The following is a 27,333-nucleotide window of genomic DNA, read 5'->3' on the forward strand; positions in this document are numbered from 1 at the left end:
TTTGCTGAGACAGCATTACACATCTACTACTATTAACGTTTCATTTCCTAATATGTCCACAGCATTGCCTGTTTTAATTTGACTAAATTCCACTACCCTCATTTTATTTTTAGTTATGTTCATCTTATAATTCCTTTCCAAGACGCTATCCATAACATTCTACCACTCTTTCAAGTCCTTAGCCATCTCTGATAAAATTACAATTTCATCAGCAGACTGGAAACTTCAACTCGTTTCCAAAATGCTCTTTGATTTCCCTTCACAACTTCCTCAATATACAGACTGAGTAACGCCAAGTATAAGCTACAAACCTCTCTTGATCCCATATCAACTACAGCTTCCCTTTAATGTCCTTTGACTCTTAACTGCAGTCTGGTTTCTGTTCTAGTACATTTCATTCCTTGTATTTTATACCTGCTACCTTTGGAATTTCAAAGAGTATATTGCAGTTAACACTGTCAAAAGCTTTCTCAAAATCTACAAAAGCTACAAACATATGTTTGCCTTTCTTCAACCTATAAATCATACAATCAGTACTGCCTCACTTGTGCCTACATTTCATTGGAACTATAACTTGTCTTTCCAAAGTTCGGCCTCTACCAGTTTTTGCATTCTGCTTTACATAATTCACCTCAATATTTTACAACCATGACTTACCAAACTGATGGTTCAGTAGTAATCACACTCATCAGTATCTGTTTTGTTTGTAACTGGAATTATTACATTATCAAAACAGTGGTTTGGTGAGAACCCTTGTTAGGAAAGAAGAACACAATTATTTTCCAAAATCAATTTATTTTCTGTGAGTATGTTTCTACTAGTCATGGTTTCGAATTGCTGGGACACTTCTAATCTGTGTCTAAACTCTAGTAAGGTTGGAGCGCTGGTTTTCATGAACGCATTTCATGTATTCAGTTATTTTACAATTTTTGACATGAAGTGATACAATATATGGATTAACATCAAGTTTTTAACCATAATCATTACACACGATTGTTATGAGCTTGTCCAGAAACAATCCTTTTTCACCATGACTGAACAAACCAAAACACATGTGAATCAACATGGAAACAACAATTTATTTTTTCAACACATATGAATCAACAGCAATATTAATTTTGTTTGTAAGATGCCATAGTTTTACAGCATTAGAACCTTCAAGTGGTACAATGACTACATGAGACACTGTGAGAAAAACTGGCCTGCATGGAACCACGATAATAGGATTGCCTGCCCTCCCCATACACACACAAATACTGCCTTATCAGTTGTATTCATAATTCATGAGTGATTTCTTATAGGCAGGAGCAGGAGCATAAAATGGCAAAATCAGTACAAATCGGTATTGAAGCAGTGATGAACTGTGCGTGATAGATATAGGACAGTCAAACAAAAACCAAACAGATGAAAAAAGTAAGTAAACTTTATTTCAAAAGTAATTGCTGTAGCTGTTAATACATTTATCCTACTGTGAGACAAGATGGTCAATGCCTAAAGCAAACTGTCAGTCAAGAATGTCTTTCCTTATGGCTCCAACAATATGGAAACTGTATGGACGATTTGTAAGGGCTTCCCAGTTACACTTCTGCATTGTAGTCTAAACAGCCTTGGCAACATGTGGGTCCCACCCATATGTTGCCAAGGTTGTTTATTACACTGCAGAAGATTCACTGGGAGGTGCTTACATGTCCTCCATACAATTTCCATATTTTTGGAGCTCTGAAGAAAGACATTTGTGACTGTTGACTTGCTTTGGACAAAGAGGTACCCACCTCCGTTCAGTCACGGTTCTATAGGCAACCACAAACAAGGTACCGACCACCTTGTTTCACAGTGGGATAGATGCATTTACAGTTATGGCGATTACTACTGAATAAGTAAAGAATTTACTTACTTTTTCCATCAGTATTTTCTTTCTTTGACTGCCCCTTTATCATTAATTACTTTAGTAAACCAAATATCAGTTAACATTATGAGACAGAATTATTGGGCAAGGTTTACTTACAGGAGATGAAATGTCAGTGCTAATGATAGCCATATCTTCCTCTCCTTCCTGTGGACACACACACACACACACACACACACACACACACACACACTCTCTCTCTCTCTCTCTCTCTCTCTCTCTCTCTCTCTCTCAACATACTTAATTGAATAATTGAAAGAACAAAACTGAGAAATATCAGGTAAGCTATAGGAAATTTTGCTAAACACATGCAATTAAGTTAGAGTAAAAATGGGAGACACTCACAGCTGGAAAGCTGGGGCTCGAAGGAGAAACTGCCTCCTGCACAGAACAGAACAAGAATTAGAGAGTGCATCACTGACAAAACCATGTTAGTGAAATATGGGAGCACATTAAATGAAGTAGACTTAATCTGGTGTTCAGTAGGAAAGGAAAACCAGTATTATGTCTGTAACACATTCTAAAACTCATTTCCCACACATCATCTTGCATTTTTGGGTTAATTTACAATCAATAAACATTGTTGTAACAGTAAAGATATAAGTGTAACAGTAAAAGAAAAACTTTAATTTGTTGCACCTGGAAATAATAAATGAACCATTAACAAGATTCTGATGGAATATTCCCATTAAAAAAAATAAACATTTAACACCAAATTACTTTCAAGGTTTACTATTACTTCACATAACACTAACAATATGGAACATGACAATTTCAATCACAAGAAATCAGACTAAATAATGAAAGGGGAATTACTGATGGCATCAATTTTTGTGAAGGGCAGACAGTATGGATATGGTAGATAAAAACCAAGTTATATTTTTCTTTCACTTCATTTTCTTAACTGTCACAAATGACTATTCTTCCAAATGTTCAAGTAGTCAAAATAGGTCACAGAATACAACTGCCATTGAATGTATCCTGAACATGGAAGTTGTATAAGACACAGGCATTCTGTTTACAATGCAAATAGTAGTAGGCTTTGCAGACTTGTCACAGCATTTCATTACTTTATTTAGGTAATAAGTGTTTCTTAACTAAAATGCAGTGCAACTTTCAAGTTTTTTCACACTGTTTCCTTTCTCTCCAGGGGCCACATCCACCTGTGTCTTCTGTCCAGTGGACATTTTTTCTTCTGTTAACATCTTTTGTAATCCATCTTAGCTGAAGACCAGTTTTGAGAGGTAAGGCATTATTTTAATTTTGGCTGTTAGTTGTCCTGCATCTGCTCCAGTTTTAGCACACTATATACAAGAACTATTCTTTGAACTCTTACAGCTCTTTGACATCTCACTAGAGCCTGTGGAAAGTGTGGTGAATCTTCACCCCATGTTGGAGTGAACAGCACACTCCTCTGAAAGCGACAACTTTTATAACACTGAAATATTTCAATTGATTACAAAGAGTACAGAATGTGTGAAAACAGAATGGAGAAAGATTAATGACATGCAACAAAGCAAGGAAAACACACACACACACACACACACACACACACACACTGCTGCACTGACTCACCATTCCATCACTTCCAAATCCAGAAGCTGCTTGCGCAAAACGTTCTTTAGCCTTTAGAGCTCTTGCTCTTTCATTTCGTAAGCGTTCATCATCCTTGAGCAGTTCAACTAATTGTTTCGCTTTTCCTCTAACACTCATTCCTTGGTCTTTATTGTCCTCAAAATACTGGAAATCTTTTAGTGTTTGAATAGCAAAGATGTTCTCCTTGCACTGCTGTGCTACCTGAAATCAAAGAACTTTGGATTTCAGTTAAATAGCATGAACTGCTCACAGCTGAAACGGATGACATGAAAGGAATGCACACTTTTTTTTAAGCATCTGGTGCAATTTTTATTTAACTGAAAGATGAAAACAGCTAAACCTTTAGCTTTCAGACTATTTCTCACTTCATTTATTGGAATAAAGATGGCCAATAGAAAAGAGAAACACACATATGGGTGTTGAATGGAAGCCTGAATAAAAGAGACACACAAGATACAAAAAAATAGTGAATCTGTAACAATAAGTTAAAATCTAATATTCAAAGCCAGAATAAATGATATGATATTCAGACGGTCACATCAATGGAAACGTAAATAGAACAAACTCCCCACATCCCTAAGTGTGCAAGAAATATGGGAAAGGAAAGAAACATAGTGCATAATAACGAAAGAAAGGCACTTCAAAAAGGAATGTAGAAGAGAAAGAGAGGATAAATGTAAAGAGTAAATTATAACCAGGCATGATGGCAGAAGTCCAACACCACGCTGACTTGTGCACTTTATGTATTTCACAGAAAATCTTAGTCTGAATGGTTGGAAAGTGATATGAAAACTGCTCCTTGGAAATACAACTCTACCTTCTTAATCACAGGTCTTGTTCTCACATTTTGAAGAGCTGCATTTCAGTGTATAACAGTGGTAAAATTATAAAGCTGGGCAGACTGTTTTGAACAGTTCACATTGTGCAGGTTTTGTAAGTTTTAGGTCATTTGCTTAACTTTATTTACCTGCATGTTTTATATCTTTTTGATTTATAGTTTGAGATATTTGGAAATGAAGTTGGCCAAAAAATATATGCTGCAAAAATAATTGACTTTTAAAGCATTGCATCTTGAAAAGGGTGTGTGATACATACTTGCATTACCCACCACTTGAAAGAGCACTTCTCTCTCTACAAAATATGAAATTTCCACAACTGTTTTTTTTCTCCCCCTGATGGCCTGTAACCATCCAGTTAATTTCTCATGCAAATCACTATTCTGGAGCTCATGTTTTATGTTCACAAAATTTGTACCAAAGTAGTAGCACATGCATGCACAAATTCAGTATGTCCTGAATGAAAACAAATGTAAGGTTTACTTGTTTCTTTTTTCACTTTTTAGTACTGTATGGCGTAAGAAAAAAAGTAATTAATTTCATTTTTTATCAAATTTTATTTCTGTAGGTGCAAAAAGTGGCAGTTGACCCTAAATAAGAAAAGTGTGAGGTCATCCACATGAGTGCTAAAAGGAACTCAAACTTCGGTTACATGATAAATCAGTCTAATCTAATACCTAAGTATTACAATTATGAACAACTTAAATTGGAAGGAACACATAGAAAATGTTGTGGGGAAGGCTAACCAAAGGCTGTGTTTTATTGGCAGGACACTTAGAAAATGTAACAGACCTACTAAGGAGACAGCATACACTGCGCTTGTCCGTCCTCTTTTAGAATACTGCTGCGTGGCGTGGGATCCTTCCCAAGTAGGAATGACAGAGTACATCGAAAAAGTTCAAAGAAAGGCAGCACATTTTGTATTATTGTGAAATACGGGAGTGTGTGTCACAGAAATGATACAGGATAAGGACTGGAAATCATTAAAAGAAAGGCGTTTTTCGTTGTGACGGAATCTTCTCACGAAATTCCAAGCACCAACTTTCTCCTCCAAACACGAAAATATTTTGTTGACACCGACCTACATAGGGCGGAACGATCACCACAATAAAATAAGGGAAATCAGAGCTCGTACGGAAAGATATAGGTGTTCATTCTTTCCGCGGGCTATACGAGATTGGAATAATAGAGAAATGTGAAGGTGGTTCGATGAACCCTCTGTCAGGCACTTAAATGTGATTTGCAGAGTATTGATGTAGATGTAGACTTTTCACTGCATTACTCTGAAAAAATTGAGACATTTAGCAAGTGGAAAGAGCTGCCAGGGTGTACTTTTGATTAATCAGATGGTTAAAGTTTCTATTCGCTAGCCTGGAATTCCAGCAAAAGGCTGCAAAATGTTCAGAGATTTTTCTTGTAAACAAAAGGAACTGTGGAGTCAGTCGGGCCTGTGGTTCAGTGAAAAATCTACAATTTGTCTTTTTCATATGTTCATTTGGCCAGGAAAATGTGATTGTTTACTAAGATCATGCTGTAATCCATTTACAAATGACAATCACACTAATAAAATAAAATACAGACATGGATTAATAAAACTTTCCAAACACACACCATGCCGAAACTGTTCAACCATCTTACCACATTTTTCAAATTTACCACCGTCATTCACTGTAAAGTCAGATTTCAAACTTTACCCCTACTTTTTTTTAAAAATGTTATCACATTCTGTCACCATTCACTTAAGAGGCTCCTACTCACAAAGCACTACAATTTGTGATAGTGTTTTGTATATAATCCACTAATTGTTTAGCAAGCCTGAACACAAAATTTAAAAAAAATCTGAGACAATGGTGGAAATGGAAATGTCCTACTTATTTTGCTTTTGCTGACTATGCAGTCTACTTCAGTTCTGAATGTATATCCTTTATTTCAGTTCTCAGTTAGTACTTAACAATATACAGTATATTGCCTTATTCCTGATAAAGGCACTGGGACTATTTTTCCATTTACTTCAGCATCTGCATACGTATCATTTCCTTATGTCATTTCAGTCTTATCTCAATGAAAGAATTTTACTGAAAATGGACTTTATGGACTGACCCTCTTCAACTTTTTTTACACTTAATAGGATCAGTAGTGGCTGGACATCAATTTCCTGAAGCATAACACAATCCTCAAAAGAAAAAAAGGAAAAAGAAAAAAAAGGAAAGCCCAGAGAACCACCTTTTAAGGCCAAAATATATGCTGGGAGTCATTAACTACACAACATTACGACTACTTCAGCAAAGTTGTACCAGCTGAATATACACTCCTGGAAATTGAAATAAGAACACCGTGAATTCATTGTCCCAGGAAGGGGAAACTTTATTGACACATTCCTGGTGTCAGATACATCACATGATCACACTGACAGAACCACAGGCACATAGACACAGGCAACAGAGCATGCACAATGTCGGCACTAGTACAGTGTATATCCACCTTTCGCAGCAATGCAGGCTGCTATTCTCCCATGGAGACGATCGTAGAGATGCTGGATGTAGTCCTGTGGAACGGCTTGCCATGCCATTTCCACCTGGCGCCTCAGTTGGACCAGCGTTCGTGCTGGACGTGCAGACCGCGTGAGACGACACTTCATCCAGTCCCAAACATGCTCAATGGGGGACAGATCCGGAGATCTTGCTGGCCAGGGTAGTTGACTTACACCTTCTAGAGCACGTTGGGTGGCACGGGATTCATGCGGACGTGCATTGTCCTGTTGGAACAGCAAGTTCCCTTGCCGGTCTAGGAATGGTAGAACGATGGGTTCGATGACGGTTTCGATGTACCGTGCACTATTCAGTGTCCCCTCGACGATCACCAGTGGTGTACGGCCAGTGTAGGAGATCGCTCCCCACACCATGATGCCGGGTGTTGGCCCTGTGTGCCTCGGTTGTATACAGTCCTGATTGTGGCGCTCACCTGCACGGCGCCAAACACGCATACGACCGTCATTGGCACCAAGGCAGAAGCGACTCTCATCGCTGAAGACGACACGTCTCCATTCGTCCCTCCATTCACGCCTGTCGCGACACCACTGGAGGCGGGCTGCACGATGTTGGGGCGTGAGCGGAAGACGGACTAACGGTGTGCGGGACCGTAGCCCAGCTTCATGGAGACGGTTGCGAATGGTCCTCGCCAATACCCCAGGAGCAACAGTGTCCCTAATTTGCTGGGAAGTGGCGGTGCGGTCCCCTACGGCACTGCGTAGGATCCTACGGTCTTGGCGTGCATCCGTGCGTCGCTGCGGTCTGGTCCCAGGTCGACGGGCACGTGCACCTTCCGCCGACCACTGGCGACAACATCGATGTACTGTGGAGACCTCACGCCCCACGTGTTGAGCAATTCGGCGGTACGTCCACCTCGCCTCCCGCATGCCCACTATACGCCCTCGCTCAAAGTCCGTCAACTGCACATACTGTTCACGTCCACGCTGTCGCGGCATGCTACCAGTGTTAAAGACTGCGATGGAGCTCCATATGCCACGGCAAACTGGCTGACACTGACGGCGGCGGTGCACAAATCGTGCGCAGCTAGCGCCATTCGACGGCCAACACCGCGGTTCCTGGTGTGTCCGCTGTGCCGTGCATGTGATCATTGCTTGTACAGCCCTCTCGCAGTGTCCGGAGCAAGTATGGTGGGTCTGACACACCGGTGTCAATGTGTTCTTTTTTCCATTTCCAGGAGTGTATATCACATTCATCTTGTATTGTCTTCACAAGATTCAGTGTCCAAATCAAATTTTCATAGTACCAATATTATTTTTACTTTTAATTTACATTCTATCAAACAGCAAAGAATATACCTTTTTATTTTTAGAGACTGGACAGTATAAGTGTATATAATTTTTTTTAATTTAATGATAAGGCAAAGCATCTCTCCATCAAATTTTATTTCTCATGTGATAAGTAATTACAGGTAACATAAGCAACTTTTACTTTAAGAAAATCAAACAATACTTTGTTAATTAAAACTTCCACTTGATAATAAACAATGACTTTAAATAAAAGAAAAATGTGCTACAAGCAACTACACAAACCACGAACTTTTCAATTATAAAATGTAAGGGGTATAGATTCAGCTACAAACAAATCCTGTTTCATATGTAACAATGCTCTGAAATAATCTGTTTTTGAAAGACAATTTTTTTCAAGTTACTTTGAAAACTGCATCATTTTCAGAAGAACCAGCACTTGCCTTAGGTGGATTATAGAAAGCACAAAAATCCTAAGTCTGGATAACCAAAGGGGGTTTTGGACCACTGTCCTTGCAAATGTGGGTCCAGTGCCTTATCACTGTATCCACCTTCCTGAAAGAGTCAATCAGTTCACTTTAACAGCACAGATGTTTATTATATTTCTTACAGCTTGCCAGCAAACTGGTAGGTGACTACTCAACAACCCACCATTTTTACTCAGCTACGGCACAAAACACAAAGAGGCTGTTCCAAAATAGCGTCACATGAGTCCACCCATAACCTACTTTATAAGTTGGAGACGGCAGAGACAATACAGTGTACAAAGAAAAACATATCTGGTGGATCTCTGTTTTACAATAACAAGCAGTTTATGGAATGTTGGCACTATTCTTTTATTAACGTGTAACATAATAATAATAGTAATAGTAATAGTAATAATAACAATAATAATAATAACTAAATTATTTAACAGTTACATTGCAGACCCATACACATTCCCTGATACTCTTACACACGGAATAACATATCTGAAACCTAAAGATCAAGCAGACACAGTGAACCCAGCTAAATATCGCCCCATAACATGCCTACCAACAATATACAAAATATTAACTTCAGTCATTAAACAGAAATTAATGACACATACAACACAGAACAAAATTATAAATGAAGAACAAAAAGGCTGTTGCAAAGGAGCACGAGGATGTAAAGAGCAACTGATAATAGATGCAGAGGTGACATATCAAGCTAAAACTAAACAAAGGTCGCTACACTACGCATACATTGATTACCAAAAAGCTTTTGATAGTGTACCCCACTCATGGTTACTACAAATATTGGAAATATACAAAGTACATCCTAAATTGATACAGTTCCTAAACATAGTAATGAAAAATTGGAAAACCACACTTAATATCCAAACAAATTCAAATAATATCACATCACAGCCAATACAGATTAAGCGTGGAATATACCAAGGAGACTCATTAAGTCCTTTCTGGTTCTGTATTGCTCTGAACCCACTGTCCAACATGCTAAATAATACAAATTGTGGATACAATATTACTGGAACATACCCACACAAAATCACACATTTGCTATACATGGATGATCTAAAACTACTGGCAGGAACAAATCAACAACTCAACCAATTACTAAAGATAACAGAAGTATTCAGCAATGATATAAATATGGCTTTTGGAACAGACAAATGTAAGAAAAATAGCATAGTCAAGGGAAAACACACTAAACAAGAAGATTACATATTGGATAACCACAGCGACTGCATAGAAGCGATGGAAAAAATGGATGCCTATAAATATTTAGGATACAGACAAAAAATAGGAATAGATAATACAAATATTAAAGAAGAATTAAAGAAAAATATAGACAAAGACTAACAAAAATACTGAAAACAGAATTGACAGCAAGAAACAAGACAAAAGCTATAAATACTTATGCCATACCAATATTGACCTACTCATTTGGAGTAGTGAAATGGAGTAACACAGACCTAGAAGCACTCGATACACTTACACGATCACAATGCCACAAATATAGAATACATCACATACATTCAGCAACAGAAAGATTCACATTAAGCAGACAGGAAGGAGGAAGGGGATTTATCGACATTAAAAACCTACATTACGGACAGGTAGACAATTTAAGAAAATTCTTTATAGAATGAGCAGAAACTAGCAAAATACACAAAGCAATCACTCATATAAATACATCGGCTACACCACTGCAGTTTCATAACCACTTCTACAACCCTTTAGATCACATAACATCAACAGATACGAAGAAAGTAAATTTGAAAAAGAAAACACTTCATGGCAAGCACCCATATCATCTAACACAGCCACACATCGATCAAGACGCATCCAACACATGGCTAAGAAAAGGCAATATATACAGTGAGACAGAAGGATTCATGATTGCAATACAGGATCAAACAATAAACACCAGGTATTACAGCAAGCATATTATTAAAGATCCCAATACCACAACGGATAAATGCAGACTTTGTAAACAACAAATAGAAACAGTAGATCACATCACAAGCGGATGTACAATACTAGCAAATACAGAATACCCCAGAAGACATGACAATGTCGCAAAAATAATACATCAACAGCTTGCCTTACAACATAAACTTTTAAAACAACACGTTCCTACATACAAGTATACACCACAAAATGTACTGGAGAATGATGAATGCAAATTATACTGGAATAAAACCATTATATCAGATAAAACAACGCCACATAACAAACCTGACATCATACTCACCAATAAAAAGAAGAAATTAACACAACTAATCGAAATATCCATACCCAATACAACAAATATACAAAAGAAAACAGGAGAAAAAATTGAAAAATACATCCAACTGGCTGAGGAAGTCAAAGACATGTGGCATCAGGATAAAGTTGACATCATACCAATTATACTATCAACTACAGGAGTCATACCACACAATATCCACCAGTACATCAATGCAATACAGCTACAACCAAACATATATATACAACTACAGAAATCCGTAATTATTGATACATGTTCAATTACCCGAAAGTTCCTAAATGCAATATAACACATACCGTACAGTTAAAAGAAAGTGACGCTTGATCAAGGTCCGCGTCACTCCATTTTTAACCGGACTTAACGTCTGAGAAAGTGAAGGAAATAATAATAAAAAGAACAAACCACTAATAGGGCTAACCCCCCTTTTAGTGTGATTAGTTAGTTCAGGACAGAACTAAAGAAGCCTCGGACAAGCACCGTCATGGTCGGGGACGACGCTTGAACCCTATGCCCGCCCACAATGGTAACGACACTGCTAGCCAACTGGAAAATGATTTAAATCCAAATAGAGGTGTTTTGCAGGATATGCTTCCTGCAACCACCCTAGAAGGAAAACAAAGACAGAGGATGAGATGGTCAGATGAAGTTAATCGACACCTCATGTTCTGTTATTACCAAGCAACAAACCTAGGAACCAACACAACTGGATACAGATCACAAGTATACACAACATTTATTACCAGATATCCAGAATTAAAATTTTTAACAGAACGACGACTAGCTGATCAGATCCATGTAATAATCAACAATAACAGTATACCCCAGTCAGAATTAGAAAACATCAAACAACAAGTACAACAAATACTGGAACAAAATAATGTGCAATCAGAAGAAGAAGAAAATACAGTAATGGACTCAAACATCCCACAGCAAACAAACAAAGAACAACACGCATCAATTAAACAGTCAGAGGAAAACGAAATCTTAAGACAGCCACCAGAACAAGCACAAATAGAACACGAAGTGACACACATGTTAGATATAGAAGAAAAATTTCAGCTGACATATATAGAATACAAAGACACAAATACAGACATTAGGCCATTCTTGCATAGACCGCCAAATAACCCACAAGTCGGAACAACAATAAAAACTATCAACACAATCATACACAACAAAATAAATGAAAACACAACTATGGAAGAGTTACAACTACTGGTTTATATGGGAGCACTCACTACACTAAATATACACACTAGGCAGAGATCAGAACCAACCAACACACAGAAGAAACCCACAAAACCAGCATGGCAACACAGGCTACAGATCGGAATAGAAAAACTGAGAAAAGACATCGGACAGCTAACACAATTTATAAGACATGAAATGTCAGAAAAAAACGAAAAAGGTTAGGTAAAATCTCACAACAAGAAGCGATAGAGCAATTAGATGAAAAGAAGCAGAAATTACAAGGATTGGTCAAACGACTTAGAAGATACAAAAAAAGTGAAAAATAGAAGGAAACAAAACCAAACATTCAACACAAACCAAAAGAAATGTTACCAGACAATAGATAACACACACATTAAAATAGACAATCCACCAAACATAACAGACATGGAACACTTCTGGAGCAACATATGGTCAAACCCGGTACAACATAACAGGCATGCATGGTGGATACAAGCAGAAACAGATACATACAAGATGATACCACAAATGCCTGAAGTAATAATTTTGCAACATGAAGTCACCCAAGCAATTAATTCTACTCACAAATGGAAAGCCCCTGGAAAAGATAAAATAGCAAATTTCTGGCTAAAGAAATTCACCTCAACACATTCACATCTAACTAAATTATTTAATATGTCTGCTTGTGCCTGTATATGTGTGGATGGATATGTGTGTGTGTGCGCGAGTGTATAACCGTCCATTTAACCCCTAAGGTAAGTCTTTCCGCTCCCGGGATTGGAATGACTCCTTACCCTCTCCCTTAAAACCCACATCCTTTCATCTTTCCCTCTCCTTCCCTCTTTCCTGATGAGGCAACAGTTTGTTGCGAAAGCTTGAATTTTGTGTGTATGTTTGTGTGTCTATCGGCGTGCCAGTGCTTTCGTTTGGTAAGTCACATCATCTTTGTTTTTAGATATATTTTTCCCACGTGGAATGTTTCCCTATTAATTTATATCATAAATTATTTAACAGTTACATTGCAGACCCATACACATTCCCTGATACACTTACACATGGAGTAACTTTTCTGAAACCTGAAGATCAAGCAGACACAGCAAACCCAGCAAAATATCGCCCCATAACATGCCTACCAACAATATACAAAATATTAACTTCAGTCATTACACAGAAATTAATGACACATACAACACAGAACAAAGTTATAAATGAAGAACAAAAAGGCTGTTGCAAAGGAGCACGAGGATGTAAAGAGCAACTGATAATAGATGCAGAGGTGACATACCAAGCTAAAACTAAACAAATGTCGCTACACTACGCACACATTGATTACCGAAAAGCTTTTGATAGTGTACCCCACTCATGGTTACTACAAATATTGGAAATATACAAAGTACATCCTAAATTGATACAGTTCCTAAACATAGTAATGAAAAATTGGAAAACCACACTTAATATCCAAACAAATTCAAATAATATCACATCACAGCCAATACAGGTTAAGCGTGGAATATACCAAGGAGACTCATTAAGTCCTTTCTGGTTCTGCCTTGCTCTGAACCCACTATCCAACATGCTAAATAATACAAATTATGGATACAACATTACTGGGACATACCCACACAAAATCACACATTTGCTATACATGGATGATCTAAAACTACTGGCAGCAACCAAACAACAACTCAACCAATTACTAAAGATAACAGAAGTATTCAGCAATGATATAAATATGGCTTTTGGAACAGACAAATGTAAGAAAAATAGCATAGTCAAGGGAAAACACACTAAACAAGAAGATTACATATTGGATAACCACAGCGACTGCATAGAAGTGATGGAAAAAACAGATGCCTATAAATATCTAGGACGCAGACAAAAAATAGCAATAGATAATACAAATATTAAAGAAAAACTAAAAGAAAAATATAGACAAAGACTAACAAAAATACTGAAAACAGAATTGACAGCAAGAAACAAGACAAAAGCTATAAATACTTATGCTATACCAATATTGACCTACTCATTTGGAGTAGTGAAATGGAGTAACACAGACCTAGAAGCACTCAATACACTTACACAATCACAATGCCACAAATATAGAATACATCACATACATTCAGCAACAGAAAGATTCACATTAAGCAGACAGGAAGGAGGAAGGGGATTTATCGACATAAAAAACCTACATTATGGACAGGTAGACAATTTAAGAACATTCTTTAGAGAATGAGCTGAAACTAGCAAAATACACAAAGCAATCACTCATATAAATACATCGGCTACACCACTGCAATTTCATAACCACTTCTACAACCCTTTAGATCACGTAACATCAACAGATATGAAGAAAGTAAATTGGAAAAAGAAGACACTACATGGCAAGCACCCGTATCATCTAACACAGCCACACATCGATTAAGACGCATCCAACACATGGCTAAGAAAAGGCAATATATACAGTGAGACGGAAGGATTCATGATTGCAATACAGGATCAAACAATAAACACCAGATATTACAGCAAGCATATTATTAAAGATCCCAATACCACAACAGATAAATGTAGACTTTGCAAACAACAAATAGAAACAGTAGATCACATCACAAGCGGATGTACAATACCAGCAAATACAGAATACCCCAGAAGACATGACAATGTAGCAAAAATAATACATCAACAGCTTGCCTTACAACATAAACTTATAAAACAACATGTTCCCACATACAAGTATGCACCACAAAATGTACTGGAGAACGATGAATACAAATTATACCGGAACAGAACCATTATAACAGATAAAACAACACCACATAACAAACCTGACATCATACTCACCAATAAAAAGAAGAAATTAACACAACTAAACAAAATATCCATACCCAATACAACAAATATACAGAAGAAAAAATAGAAAAATACATCCAACTGGCTGAGGAAGTCAAGGACATGTGGCATCAGGATAAAGTTGACATTATACCAATTATACTATCAACTAAAGGAGTCATACCATACAATATCCATCAGTACATCAATGCAATACAGCTACATCCAAACTTATGTATACAACTACAGAAATCTGTTCAATTACCCGAAAGTTCCTAAATGCAATGTAACGTATACTGTACAGTTAAAAGGAAGTCACGTTTGATCAAGGTCCGCGCCACCTTCCATTTTTAACCAGACATAACGTCTGAGACAAGAAAGAAATAATAATAATAATAATAATAATAAAGTCCTCCTTTGTCGAAACTATCGATAAAAACCAATTCTTATAAATATTCTTTCCATTCTTTTTTATTCTGATCAACAACGTAATTTATTTTGCCATTCTACTAAACCATGTAATTTATTTTGCCGTTCTTTCCCAATATGAGCTATTGCAGCAATGATAATTTTTGTACAGATTGCGGCACTTTGATTACGGCTCTCGATTTTATGTAACCTTTCTTTTTGTACATTCTCTTTAACAAAAGCATAAATCACACAGAAATGACTGAATGATCCTTAATACCAGCTACCATTCTCTGCAATGTGTTGGCATTCTTGTGATTTGGAATTTTTATCCCTTAACTTGCCTCACTAAGAAGACTTGCTGATTACCTGCCCAGGTTGTTCACTTACTAAATAACTCAAAAAAGAAGTGCAGACAAAAACTACCTATGTTTAACATAGCACATTGTACTATGCTGCATGACAGATTTCTTCTTGCTTTCCAATTTTCAGACGGACTATATCTGGTTATGTTGCTATGGAAAACATTTAGTCCAATGCCAGACTGTGAGCTAGCAACACAATCCCACAATTAGGCAGTTGTCTATGAGATAATTAGTAATCTAATAAGTTTTTGGCAGTGATCTGGTGCAACTATGCTTTTTAACATTCTGAGGAGGTCATTATTGTGGAGTAACACTTGTACGTGGCAACAGAGTGATACAATCAAATGGTTCAAAAATTTAAGTTTAATTTACTGTTGTTTAATCAAACTAAGATTAAACTGTAACTTTGCTCATATATGTTTACCTTGCTAATATAAAGACAGCTATTCCTTAGAAGTGTACAAAGTACATGTCCTCTGGTGTTGCGAAAATCGGTGCACCTGTTTGGGGGTTAATGTTTGCTCTTGTATCCTCCAACTTCAAATAATTGCAGAATGCAGTCAGTAACTACAGATTAATGATGCTTGTTCACATTTAGAAGACTGAATGTGAATTTACTTTGATAGTGCCATGGTGGTCTATTGGGTAGAGCACCTGACTCCACCCCTGAGTGTCCAGGCTCCAATCTCAGATGGGGTGGGGATTACAATGATAAAAGAACTGAACTAAAAGGGTTTTTAGTTCAGTTCATTGATCAGTACAAATTACAAAAGAAAATCAATCCTCTGTCCTATAATATGTAAAGGAGGGCTTCTCAGGAAGACACAAATGTAAAACTTGCAAAGTAGTCAATGCCACCATCTAATCATGGGCTCAGCCTGAAGCCAGTAATCATATAAGAAAACCTTACAAACAGTGCAAAAAATAAATACCAGTAACAAAGTGCATTCCAGAAGTACTAAATTTTTCATTACTTTGAATTGATATACTCCTTGAGAATTACATTACACTACAGTTCGCACCTAAATTGGAGAATGTAAAAGAACAACTTTCTTCCTTTACTACTTCTTAACAACAGATTTAAATCCGAGTGACAGTGAAATTTAAAGACTTTAATTACGAAGGTGGTTTGAAAAGTTCTTAGGATCACCATGAGAGGTCAACGCTAGCGCAACGCGTTTTTCACGTGTAATTCATTGGACTGGTGCCCGTAAACATGTGTCACGTGAGTGGTCTTTGAAGTGTGGTGATGACTTCTCGTTCCCCTATAGTGATTTGGAAAGATGGAAAATTACAAAGATGGTTTGAAAAGTTCAGGGGACTCTGCTCCTTCATATTCAACTATTGCCAAGTGGACAAATGAATTTAAACTTAGATGGTCCACGCAGTGGTCGGCCAAGAGGTGTCACTACTCCAGAAATCATTGCAAAAGTGCACAAAATGGTCATGAAGGATTACCGATTGAAAGTGTGTGAAATTGCTCAAGCTTGCCAGATGTTATGTGAATGGGTGTATCACATTTTAACTGAAGAATTAGAAATGAAAAAATTATCTGTAAGATGGGGGCCATGGCTCTTGATGCTGGACAATGCGCACCCACACATGTGCCATCACCATGGCAAAATTACACGAACTAAGGTATGAATTGTTACCACATCTGCCTTATTCAATTGATATAGCTCCGATAGACTTCCATCTCTTCCCAAAACTAACAAATTTTTCTTGGTGGACGAAGATTCACTTCAAACGAAGAATTGATAGAGTTGACAACTATTTTGCAGACCTGGAGGAAACTCATTTTTGAAATGGGATCAACGCACTGGAAGATCATTGGACGAAGTGAATTAATCTACAAGGAGACTACTTTGAAAAATAAAAAAGTTTCAATGATGTAATTACTTTTTTTCTATTCCTTTCCGAGGACTTTTCAAACCACCCTCATATCAAGCTCTTAAAACTATTTACATTAACAGATAAATCAAGATCATGTAAATACTGACCAAACATAACTGACAAGTGTTGGGCCACCCTTACTGCGTCGTTCAACAATGATTTATTGTAAATGGATCCACACAACTGCAAATGAGAATGAACTTTTCCAGCGGCATTTTATACACGTGGCACTCAGTACAGCACTTGCAAGAAATACTGCCTGAATCAAATGAACATAAACATACTCTTGTTCTTAATGAAGAGTAATAAAAGGGCCAACAGAATACCATAAAAACAAGGTCAATGAACTGTATTAATAAATTTTCAATTATCATTTACATACTTTGGTCCAAGAAACATCTGGGTTACATTAAGATACTCATTGTGAAAAAAGGGTTTTGAGGATTGTGATTTGGTCACTTATGTTCAGTATGACTGAAATTAACAACCTAACAAACAAACTAGGATACTTTAAGAGTGACTGACTTTTTCCTTTGTTTTAATGACAAATGGCAGCCAGTATGCAATGGAATGCACTGGCCTCTCATGTAGATACAGTAGTTCAAGATACACCATCATTCACTTTTGCTATAAATACCAGAGTAGTAAACAGGCACACATAAGCCCCACACGCATGCCCACACATGCCGCCCCCCCCCCCCCCCCCCCCCGCCCCCCACACACACACTTCTGATCATGATCCAGCACTCTATAACTGTTTGTATCCCATCCACAATTAACAGTGGTAAATTTTTAAATTGTTACAAAATATTAGGTCTTTACAAAATATTATGTTTGAATCTTCTATGTACATTAATTTTACAGAAATACATACCTTTTCCGTTCCAGTTTTAATCAAATACTCCAAAAGTACAAGTGCTTTGTACACATGCCTCCAATTGCGCCCATGGTCATTAAGCCTTTTCCATATCATCTGCATGATTTCCGTAAATGCAACAACATTGTAGGTTAGGTCAGCAATTTCTGACATAAGTGTTGAACTGGGACCCCATGGATCATTGCTTGTGGCTTCTCGTACTTTCACCTGCAAGATCAATAATTTCATTGTTCTATATGTACTAGCTGTAAACCTCTGAAGGAGGAGGAGGAGGAGGAGGACAACGTGAGGGGGGGGGGGGGGGGGGGGAGCGGGGAGGAGAAAGAGATGGATATATTCTGGGGGGGGGGAGGGGGGGGGGGGAGATCAGGACATATATCCAATTTCCAAACGAATTTAGCAATTGTGAAGCACTGCCATGTTTGCTAGTAATAAATACATTTTAAAAACTTAATTCACACTCACAGCTAAGAAAAACTGTATGCCTACTCCTCATATTCAATGACAAATACACGAAATTACAAAATTAAAATAAAATGAGTAAGGAGTCATTACACACAAACAGGCCGGGATTAAGGTTGGGGGCAAGAAGTACTCTGGTCCAAGGGCACAGGTGAGAACTATTCAGACCACCCTTATATTTTTATAATGTTTGTCTCAAGTAAATAAATTCACTTATTGATATTAATATTTGGATATAGTTTAACTTCATCCATATAGCAATCAATTACAAAGACACACAATGACAACCCATTAGCTTCCAAAGGCAAAATTCCAGTACTGGCGACAGATACAATCAAAGCTGAAAAACATTTCCCAGCGTTTGGAACTATTCATTCTTTCCTGAGGGACAAAAGGATATATAGAGAATAGTTAGGAAAGGGGCAGATCAGTCAGAACCCAGAATGATAAAGGCCCACCTGTTGTGAGTTTGAAGGGGAAAGAATAATGAAAGGACAGAGGTGCATTAGAGAGACTATTTTTGACCTCCTGCTCCGACAGCTTCCTTTCACCTTTGTTTCTCTCTTTTCCTCTCAACAGATGCAGCACTGAAATTTTGCCTTCTGACGCTAAGTGCAGACCAGACAATTTATCTCTCTAATTTTATTGTTTATCCAAGGGAATTTTCTGCTGATACACCTCTGCCATGCAGGATAGACAGCTACATGACGTCACTGATTTACTGATGTTCAATGGAAAATTTCCTGCACACAGACATCAAATGTGCATGGTTCTTATTAGGACACAATGAAGAAAAAATGGTGCTGGACTTTACGTTAACAAATGTTCTCGGCTTTTTGTATGAATCTCATGCAGTCACAAGACAAAGGGCCAAACCAAACCAGCCCAAAGCAAATATCCACACTGTTGCAGCAGCAAAAGACTGTTTTTGTTTTTATAGTGGCTGCAGCACATCTCTTGTTGTGAAGCTGTCTGCTGAAAGCAATACAATTAATTTTTGAAAGGCCTACTAAGAAAGCTGATGATTCAAAGGGATTTGTGGTTTATCCAAAATAATAATTTCACACTACTAGAGGTATGGTTTTATATAGCTGTTTGTCCATCTTATGAGCATACTGAGCATTAATTTGTACAAAGTTGTTTAAATGAAAAATAAGAATTTTAATTTTTTTTTAATCTCAAAATATTTAGGTCAGCAGGTAAGCTAAAAGCAGGTGCAGCAGTTTTGATTTTACAGACATGATTGTGTAGTGAGCATGAAATTTTATTTGGGTGTTGTTAACTATAGAAAAATAGTCTGCTATATGGGAAAGGAAAATGCCTTGTACTGCCTAATGTAATCTTCCAACAAAATACAGCAAAACCCACATTTATGATCACAGAACTAAAACTTTCCCACCGTTTACAATATTTGTATTGGTCACTCCAAGTTTTCTATGTTCACTGTGTCAATCCAAACTATCTTTTGCATTACAATACTTATAGATTTCTTGCCAGTTACACTTTATGAAACAATGTTCAAGGAGAGGAACAGAAAAAGAAAGAGTAGCTGACCTAAATGATGCTGGTAAGATGTCTGCTTTCAAGTAGTGTTTGCAAACATTATGCAATTAACTATCTTGAGCCATGGAGTCCCTAGTCCTGAATGAATATGAATGATGTCTTTTTTTTTTTTTTTAATGATTTCGTCATGCTTTCAGCTGCCATTCTCCATTTCACACATGATTGCACACATTTTCAAGTGTCTAAAATGGAAGCATTATACACTGAATACATTAGTGATACTTGTGATTTTGACATAAGAACAAGACAACTAGGCACATTATAATTTATTTCATGGATGATTCTTCAGAAGTATATTATGCCATGTATGTCCTTGCTCCTACGACCGCATGTAATGCTCTTACAAAAAATTATAGAGATTTTTTGCTATTTTAGAAGCACATTACTTTTGTGCAGTTGTTGCAAGCCTTTTACGTATAAGGTCCTTGTTTTAATGTACTTAGCACCAGGAAAATTATAATTATTTTACATAAATCTATTAATTAACCCACATATGCCTTTGTTCTCAATTATATTTGATTATCATTCATCACTGGTGTAACTATGACTGTATTTAATTTCTTTACAAAAATTCTTTAAGGAATTAAGGAACTGATGAAACAACTTTAACCAGAGGGGCACACATACAGAGCACAGAAAAACAAGGTTCTTGTACAACCATTTATAAGTATTGCTTCTGACAAAATTACTCAATGTTTCAAAAATACAAAATTATGCACTAGTTACAGAAACACTAACAATCTACAACGATTATTGGGAGACATACTACGGAAATCAGAGCCATTTTCGCAATCAGGAATCTACAAAGTTAACTGAAAAATGTTCAAAATTTTATACTGGACAAACAAGGAAAGTTAGCATGAGATTTAAAGGACACAAGACAATAAGTGGCAAATAACCCACCCACCTTTGCTGGACAGTTAAAAGGCACCAACCACAAAATACATAATATAGATGAATCCCTTGAAATATCACCTAAGTTACAGAAAGGAAAAATCATGGATGTTACTGAAGAAATTGAAATTTACACTCATCTAAAACGTCAGTCAGACAGTTTTAAATGAGGAAAAAGGTCTGTGAAATGGGAAATTCTTATACAACTTTTTACCACTTCTACAACAAAGCATTACAGAACTATAGAATGTAAAATTATCGCTACACTCATCAATAAATATTACTGTAATGTGAAACATCACGCAACCATAAAGGACTTTATACTCGACTCTCATAGTTTTCAGTACTGTTTCATTAGAGTGCTGTGATCGATTTTATATATAGGATCTTCGTAACAACTCTTCAAAAATAATGTGCTCCCATAACAAGAGAATAAATAATTATAGGTTACTCTAAAGAAATTACACAGTCATATTTACACCAAATGATAAACGATAATTAAATATAATTGAAAATAAGGGCTTATGTAGGGTAATTAAACTTCTGTAAAACAATCATGATCGAAAGTAAAAGTAACTTGCTCCCGCATTACAGGCAGTCCTCGGAGCAAGGACGTACATGTATTATATACTACTAAAAAAATCATCCATAACTTAATTTACAAAGTGCCTAGTATATTTATGTTAAAATCACAAGTGTCACTAATGTATTCAATATATAATGCTTCCATTCCAGAAAACTTGAAAATGGCCTAAGGAAAAAATTGTACATGAAATGAAGAGAATGGCAGCTGAAGGCATCACCAAATCATATAAAAATTTATCCCTGCTGCAAACCATATCACACTAAAAATTGATGTCATTTGTGTTTATCTCCTAACACAGTGAACTTAACAGTCAATATGAGAGTTGTTCAAAAAATTCCAGAACATTCATAATTTCACGCCACTGATGTGTTGGAGCAAAATGCGATTGACATCCCTGCGCACAACTGTATTTAATGTGCAACTGTCGGAAGTTTCAGTGTTGTATATCTGTTAGTTGTTGTTCAGTGCTGTATTGAGTAGAATGTTGTGTCGCACAGTTTGCGAATTTCGAGATGGCAGAATTAGAGGAGCGACAAACCTTTGTAAAATTTTGCATCAAACTCGAGAAAACCTTTATAGAGGCACACCAAATAATGCAGGAAGCCTACGGAGATGAGTGCTTAAGCCGTACTCAGTGTTAAGAATGGTTCACAAGGGTTTAAAAATGGCCGGATGGAAGTTAAAGGTGAGCCTCATTTAGGACGCCCTTCGCATCTACCAAAGACATTCCTGTCAGGAACGTCACCAAAATTGTGTGTGCCAATCAAAGACTGACTATAAGAGAGAGAGAGTGCAGAAGAATATAACATTTCAGTTGGATCATGTCACAAAATCCTGACACAGCATCTTTGAGCATATTGTGTTGCCACCAAATTCATGCCAAGGCTCATGAGTCAAGACCACAAAGACCTTCACCTCACAATCTGTGAAGAACTTTTGGATCGTTCAAACGAGAACAAGATGCTCCTTAAAAGAATCATAACTGATGATGAGACATGGGTCTACGTTTATGTTGAGACCAAGGTTCAATCTTCACAATGGATTTGGAAGGGTTCTCCACGACCAAGAACCACTCTCATGTCAAATATCAAAGCCATGCTGATAGTTTCCTTTGACTTTGAAGGATTAGTTCATCATGAATTCATGCCACAGGGACTAACTATTAAGCAATGATACAATCAGGACGTGTTGCGATGCCTGTGTGAAGGAAATGGCCTGAAGTGTGGCGAAACAATTCATGGCGCTTGCATCACAAAAATGCACCTACACATTCATTCCTGACGGTGTGTAACTATTGCACAAAATATGAAATCACTGTGCTGCCTCATCCTCCGTATTCTCCAGACCTGGCCACTGCCTACTTTTTTTAGTTCCAACAATGAAAACCCCTGTGAAAGGATGAAGATTTGCAACAACAGGCGAGATAAAAGAAAATTCACAGACAGCATTTTGCATAACCCAGCAGGAGGCATACCAAGACTTCTTCCAGAAATAGAAATGGCACTGGGAGCAGTGTATCAATTGTGGATAAGAGTATTTCGAAGGAGATCATGCACAGTAAGTAAAAGGTAAGCTTAGAAAAATTTTGTGGACAAAGTTCTGTAATTTTTTGAACAGACCTTGTATAATAGTGCAGCACTATTTGTAGTTACATTACTGAATGAAGTATTTGGTTGGCAATGATAAACCATGGCTATGGTAGCACCTATTCTAAAAAACTAAATCTGAAACATTCCAAACATGTCACCTCTTACAAATAATTTATGAACTGCATCAGTATTGTTGAAATATTCTTTTGTAAAGGAAGTGCAACAACTGATTTGGGGGGAAACATTATCAAGTTGTACATGCCACAAAATTTTTCCTGGCTTATGTAGGAGTTTGCAAGGTTGTGGCTAGGTTGTAACCTAACAGTACAGCTTAACTGAAATAAGCAGTAATGATATTTAAATACAATGATAATTGTCACACACTTTTAGCACATCTTTTGGAAGACGACCCAGTTTCTGAGGCACTGGTTAGCTTGGGACATAATACAGCTGAAATTGAACATCACATTCTGCTCTGTTTTACGCAGAAATGTGTTTCATTATTGCCATCTACATACAGACAAGCAATGTCATAATTACTATGACTATGGAATGCAATTCTCTCATTGAGTCTACCATCCTATGTAATCATCAGCATCAGTCATTGCCAACTGCCATCTTTTAGAAATACCATTCTTAGGGTCCTATATAGCAAGCTTTATGATTTAAAGTTAAGATATACTGCTTGCATACTGTATAGGATATATATGTAGCCTGTCTAGTAATGGTTTTGGGTTTTTGATAAATTCTGGATGTATTCATCATAACTTTCAAATATATTTCAAAAACTAGAAAAACAGATAAAAAATAATTCACCACAAGAAACTGAAACAAAAATCCGACTGTGTCCATGAAATGTAAACTTATGTAAGACCAAAGGTTTTGATTTGAAGACCAGTACAATTAATGAAATTGCTTGCTGATGTTTTGTAAAGTCTGTGTTTAAGAAGTTATGGCTCACTACTTACATGACCACAATTTACACCATTTTCTTCAACGTCCTTTTAAAATTCCTGACACACTTATGGAATGTCAACTAAGAAGTCTGACTATGATGTTATCAGTTTCTCATATGCAATTTATATTCCTGTATATCATACGTCCTAAAGAAAAGAAGACTCTGCAGAAGATCCATTTATTGGTCCTGTCAATTTTCATTCTACACACTGACTTTTTTCCCTCCCATGTATGTTTATTGTGGAGTAACAGTAAACAACTGGAGTCTTAAGAAACAATTTTCAACCAGATCAAGTTGTTGATAGCCAAATGAGATGAACCAGAGTCCTTTCAAACATTAACCACCAATTATCTTGGAACTACTGTCCTAAACATTGTGATGACTATATTCACACAAATAACTATGTGGGCTTCTGATAGCATGTAACATACTAGACATATGGAAAATATACATTGCAAAACATATCACAACTGTGGTACAGTTACAATCAAATGCTGACAATGTTTTAAGCTATGCCACTATTAACATTAGTTTAATGCTTTCCACTCCAACAGTAACTACCACTCAACACTGTGAACTTTGTTCTCCAATGTCAGGGTTTCATTTGACCTGACTTTTTGTAGCTCTAATACATTCTACTCTCACATTTGATTCTGTTAAGCACCAATGCTGCACAGTACTGCCATCTAGGGAAACCTTCGTAACTGTGTCAAAATGCAGCCATTGTGTCGAGAAAATTTTTGTAATTATAATGAGCATGTTAACGGGTGCAAAATGGTAGTTCTTGACGTACACTCCTATCTGAGGAAGGAATTGTAGAGCCTTCAGAGGAATCTCCAAGTGAAATTGAGAGTGACAGTGATTTTGATAATGACAGGGAGTCATTTGTAAAAAATAGTCAAGTGAAAATGACAATGAAAACAGTGAAAATGTCTCCAGTTCTTGTGATGCAACAGAGGGCTCATGGCAAATGTGGTGGGACCATGCCTATGTAATCAAACATTTTCCTTTTGACGTTTCAAAGTGTGATTTTATCACATAAACTAGTAAACTTCTGTCATCGTCAGACAGATTTTTTTTGTTTTTTTTTTTTCAGTTAATTTTTACTGAGGATCTATTTCAACAAATAGCATGAAATGAACAGGTATGTTACAGTGGAAGTAGGGAAGTAGCAGCACTTCCACAACATTGTGAGTGGTGGGATTGGAGACCAAAAACTTGCAGGACTTTTCAAGAGAATGGTTACAATCACCTGCCTTCTTTTTAGACTGTTTTCATAGCAGACAACTTGTGCAAACTTTCTGGGCAGTTCATGTTTCTAATTTAGAGTGTGCTACATGTGTCAACACTCCGGTTCTCTCATGTTTGAGTAAAGTGAAAAATGTGTGTGATACTTGTCTGGTATGTTTCTCAAAATTTGTAGAGCATCTAAGTATTTAGTTTCTAATGAATCTACACTATCATTCAAAGATCGTGTGCTATTAAAAATGTACAATCCTTAGATACCAACAAAATAGAGACTCAGAATTTATGTAATTTCAGGTTCGCCAAACTGTTATATTTACTATTTGATACCCTATATTGGGACTGTAACAGCAGTCATCGATTCATCCATCCAGAGTTGAATTTTCTGAAAGAACAGTTCTTCAATTGCTGGCTAATATCAGAAAGACTACATCGCAATAAGGTTATTATTTGTAAACCGGCAACTTTTATATGTGTGTTGCATCAGCTGAAGAACTGTTGAATCAGAATGTGCATCTTGTATGAACACTTCAGGTCAATTAAATGAACTATCCAGAGTTCAGAGTGTCTGAGAAAACATGAAAGAAAATACCCCTGCAAGAATAAAATGATGCTTCTGGAATGGCAAGATAAACTCCCATGTGGTTTCTACAACAGCAAATGACTCATTGTTACTTACAGCAAGGAGAAACAGAAAGGGAGGGGAAGAAATAATAAAACCAAATGTGGTTATTACAGCCCGGATTTAGCCACTAACACATTCTGTTCCTTTATATGTAGCTATACAAAAAAACTTAAACCTCAACAAATTACACCAAAAGGACCCTTCTTCTAAACTTTAAATCACATATTTTTACATACTTTGAGATATAACACGTATTTTACACTATACTACATAGCTTTTCATATTTTAATGTTATTATGGAATAATTATACATTTTTGTAAGTCCCATACATTTTCATTACATAGCAAGAAAGCAAAAAAAAAATGTAAGTTTTATTACTTCATTTCTCATACTGTCATCAATCACATTACACACAAAGCTAAATTGCACAGATCAAAGTGGACAACAATGACTTGTTTTAAACATTTTTCTCTCTTGTTCTCAGACACTTCACAATGTGTCAAAGTCAGTTGTACTTAATTACAGCAGCAGCTGTGTCTTCATTGTCATCAAAGCTGAGCACAATGATTTATATTGCAAGCACTCAAACCACTTATGGTAAAATAGTCATCTACCAAACTAGTGGTAAACATATAGGATGTCCAATGAAATCTCAAACTGAACATTTACAAAGCAATCTACATATTAGGAATAAACAACTGATTTCTTCAAAGAAACAGGTTCTACTTACACACGTGCATGGATAGCCAACATCATCTAACAGTGAATTTTACAAAAAACAGTGTTTTGCACTGATTGCAAGGAACATACCCTGGAACAAACTTCTTCAGGTACCTGAATTTAAACATGTCTTACAGAAATACCACAATCGCAACATTCCCGATGAGTCCAATCTCTGAAAGAATTTCCTGGATTCTTGCCATGTTGACATAAAAAACAGGCTGACATTGGCAAATCACCCAGAT

The 27,333-nt window shown here is 36.8% G+C and overlaps 1 protein-coding gene across 9 annotated transcripts in view; it reads right to left on the reverse strand.

Annotated features, from left to right (window-relative positions):
* LOC126457803 (epsin-2) overlaps positions 1-27,333 on the reverse strand; it is a 162,004-nt gene that overhangs the window by 98,685 nt on the left and 35,986 nt on the right. For all 9 annotated transcript variants that reach the window (XM_050094410.1, XM_050094407.1, XM_050094409.1 and 6 more), the window contains exons 4-6: positions 18,443-18,652; positions 3,482-3,703; positions 2,252-2,287 (exon numbers count right to left, since the gene is read on the reverse strand). In XM_050094410.1, coding sequence (XP_049950367.1) covers positions 2,252-2,287; positions 3,482-3,703; positions 18,443-18,652 — 468 coding nt within the window. The remainder of the gene's footprint in view (positions 1-2,251; positions 2,288-3,481; positions 3,704-18,442; positions 18,653-27,333) is intronic.

Source organism: Schistocerca serialis, chromosome 2 (assembly GCF_023864345.2).
Source record: "Schistocerca serialis cubense isolate TAMUIC-IGC-003099 chromosome 2, iqSchSeri2.2, whole genome shotgun sequence".
Taxonomy (NCBI): Eukaryota; Metazoa; Arthropoda; class Insecta; order Orthoptera; family Acrididae; genus Schistocerca; species Schistocerca serialis.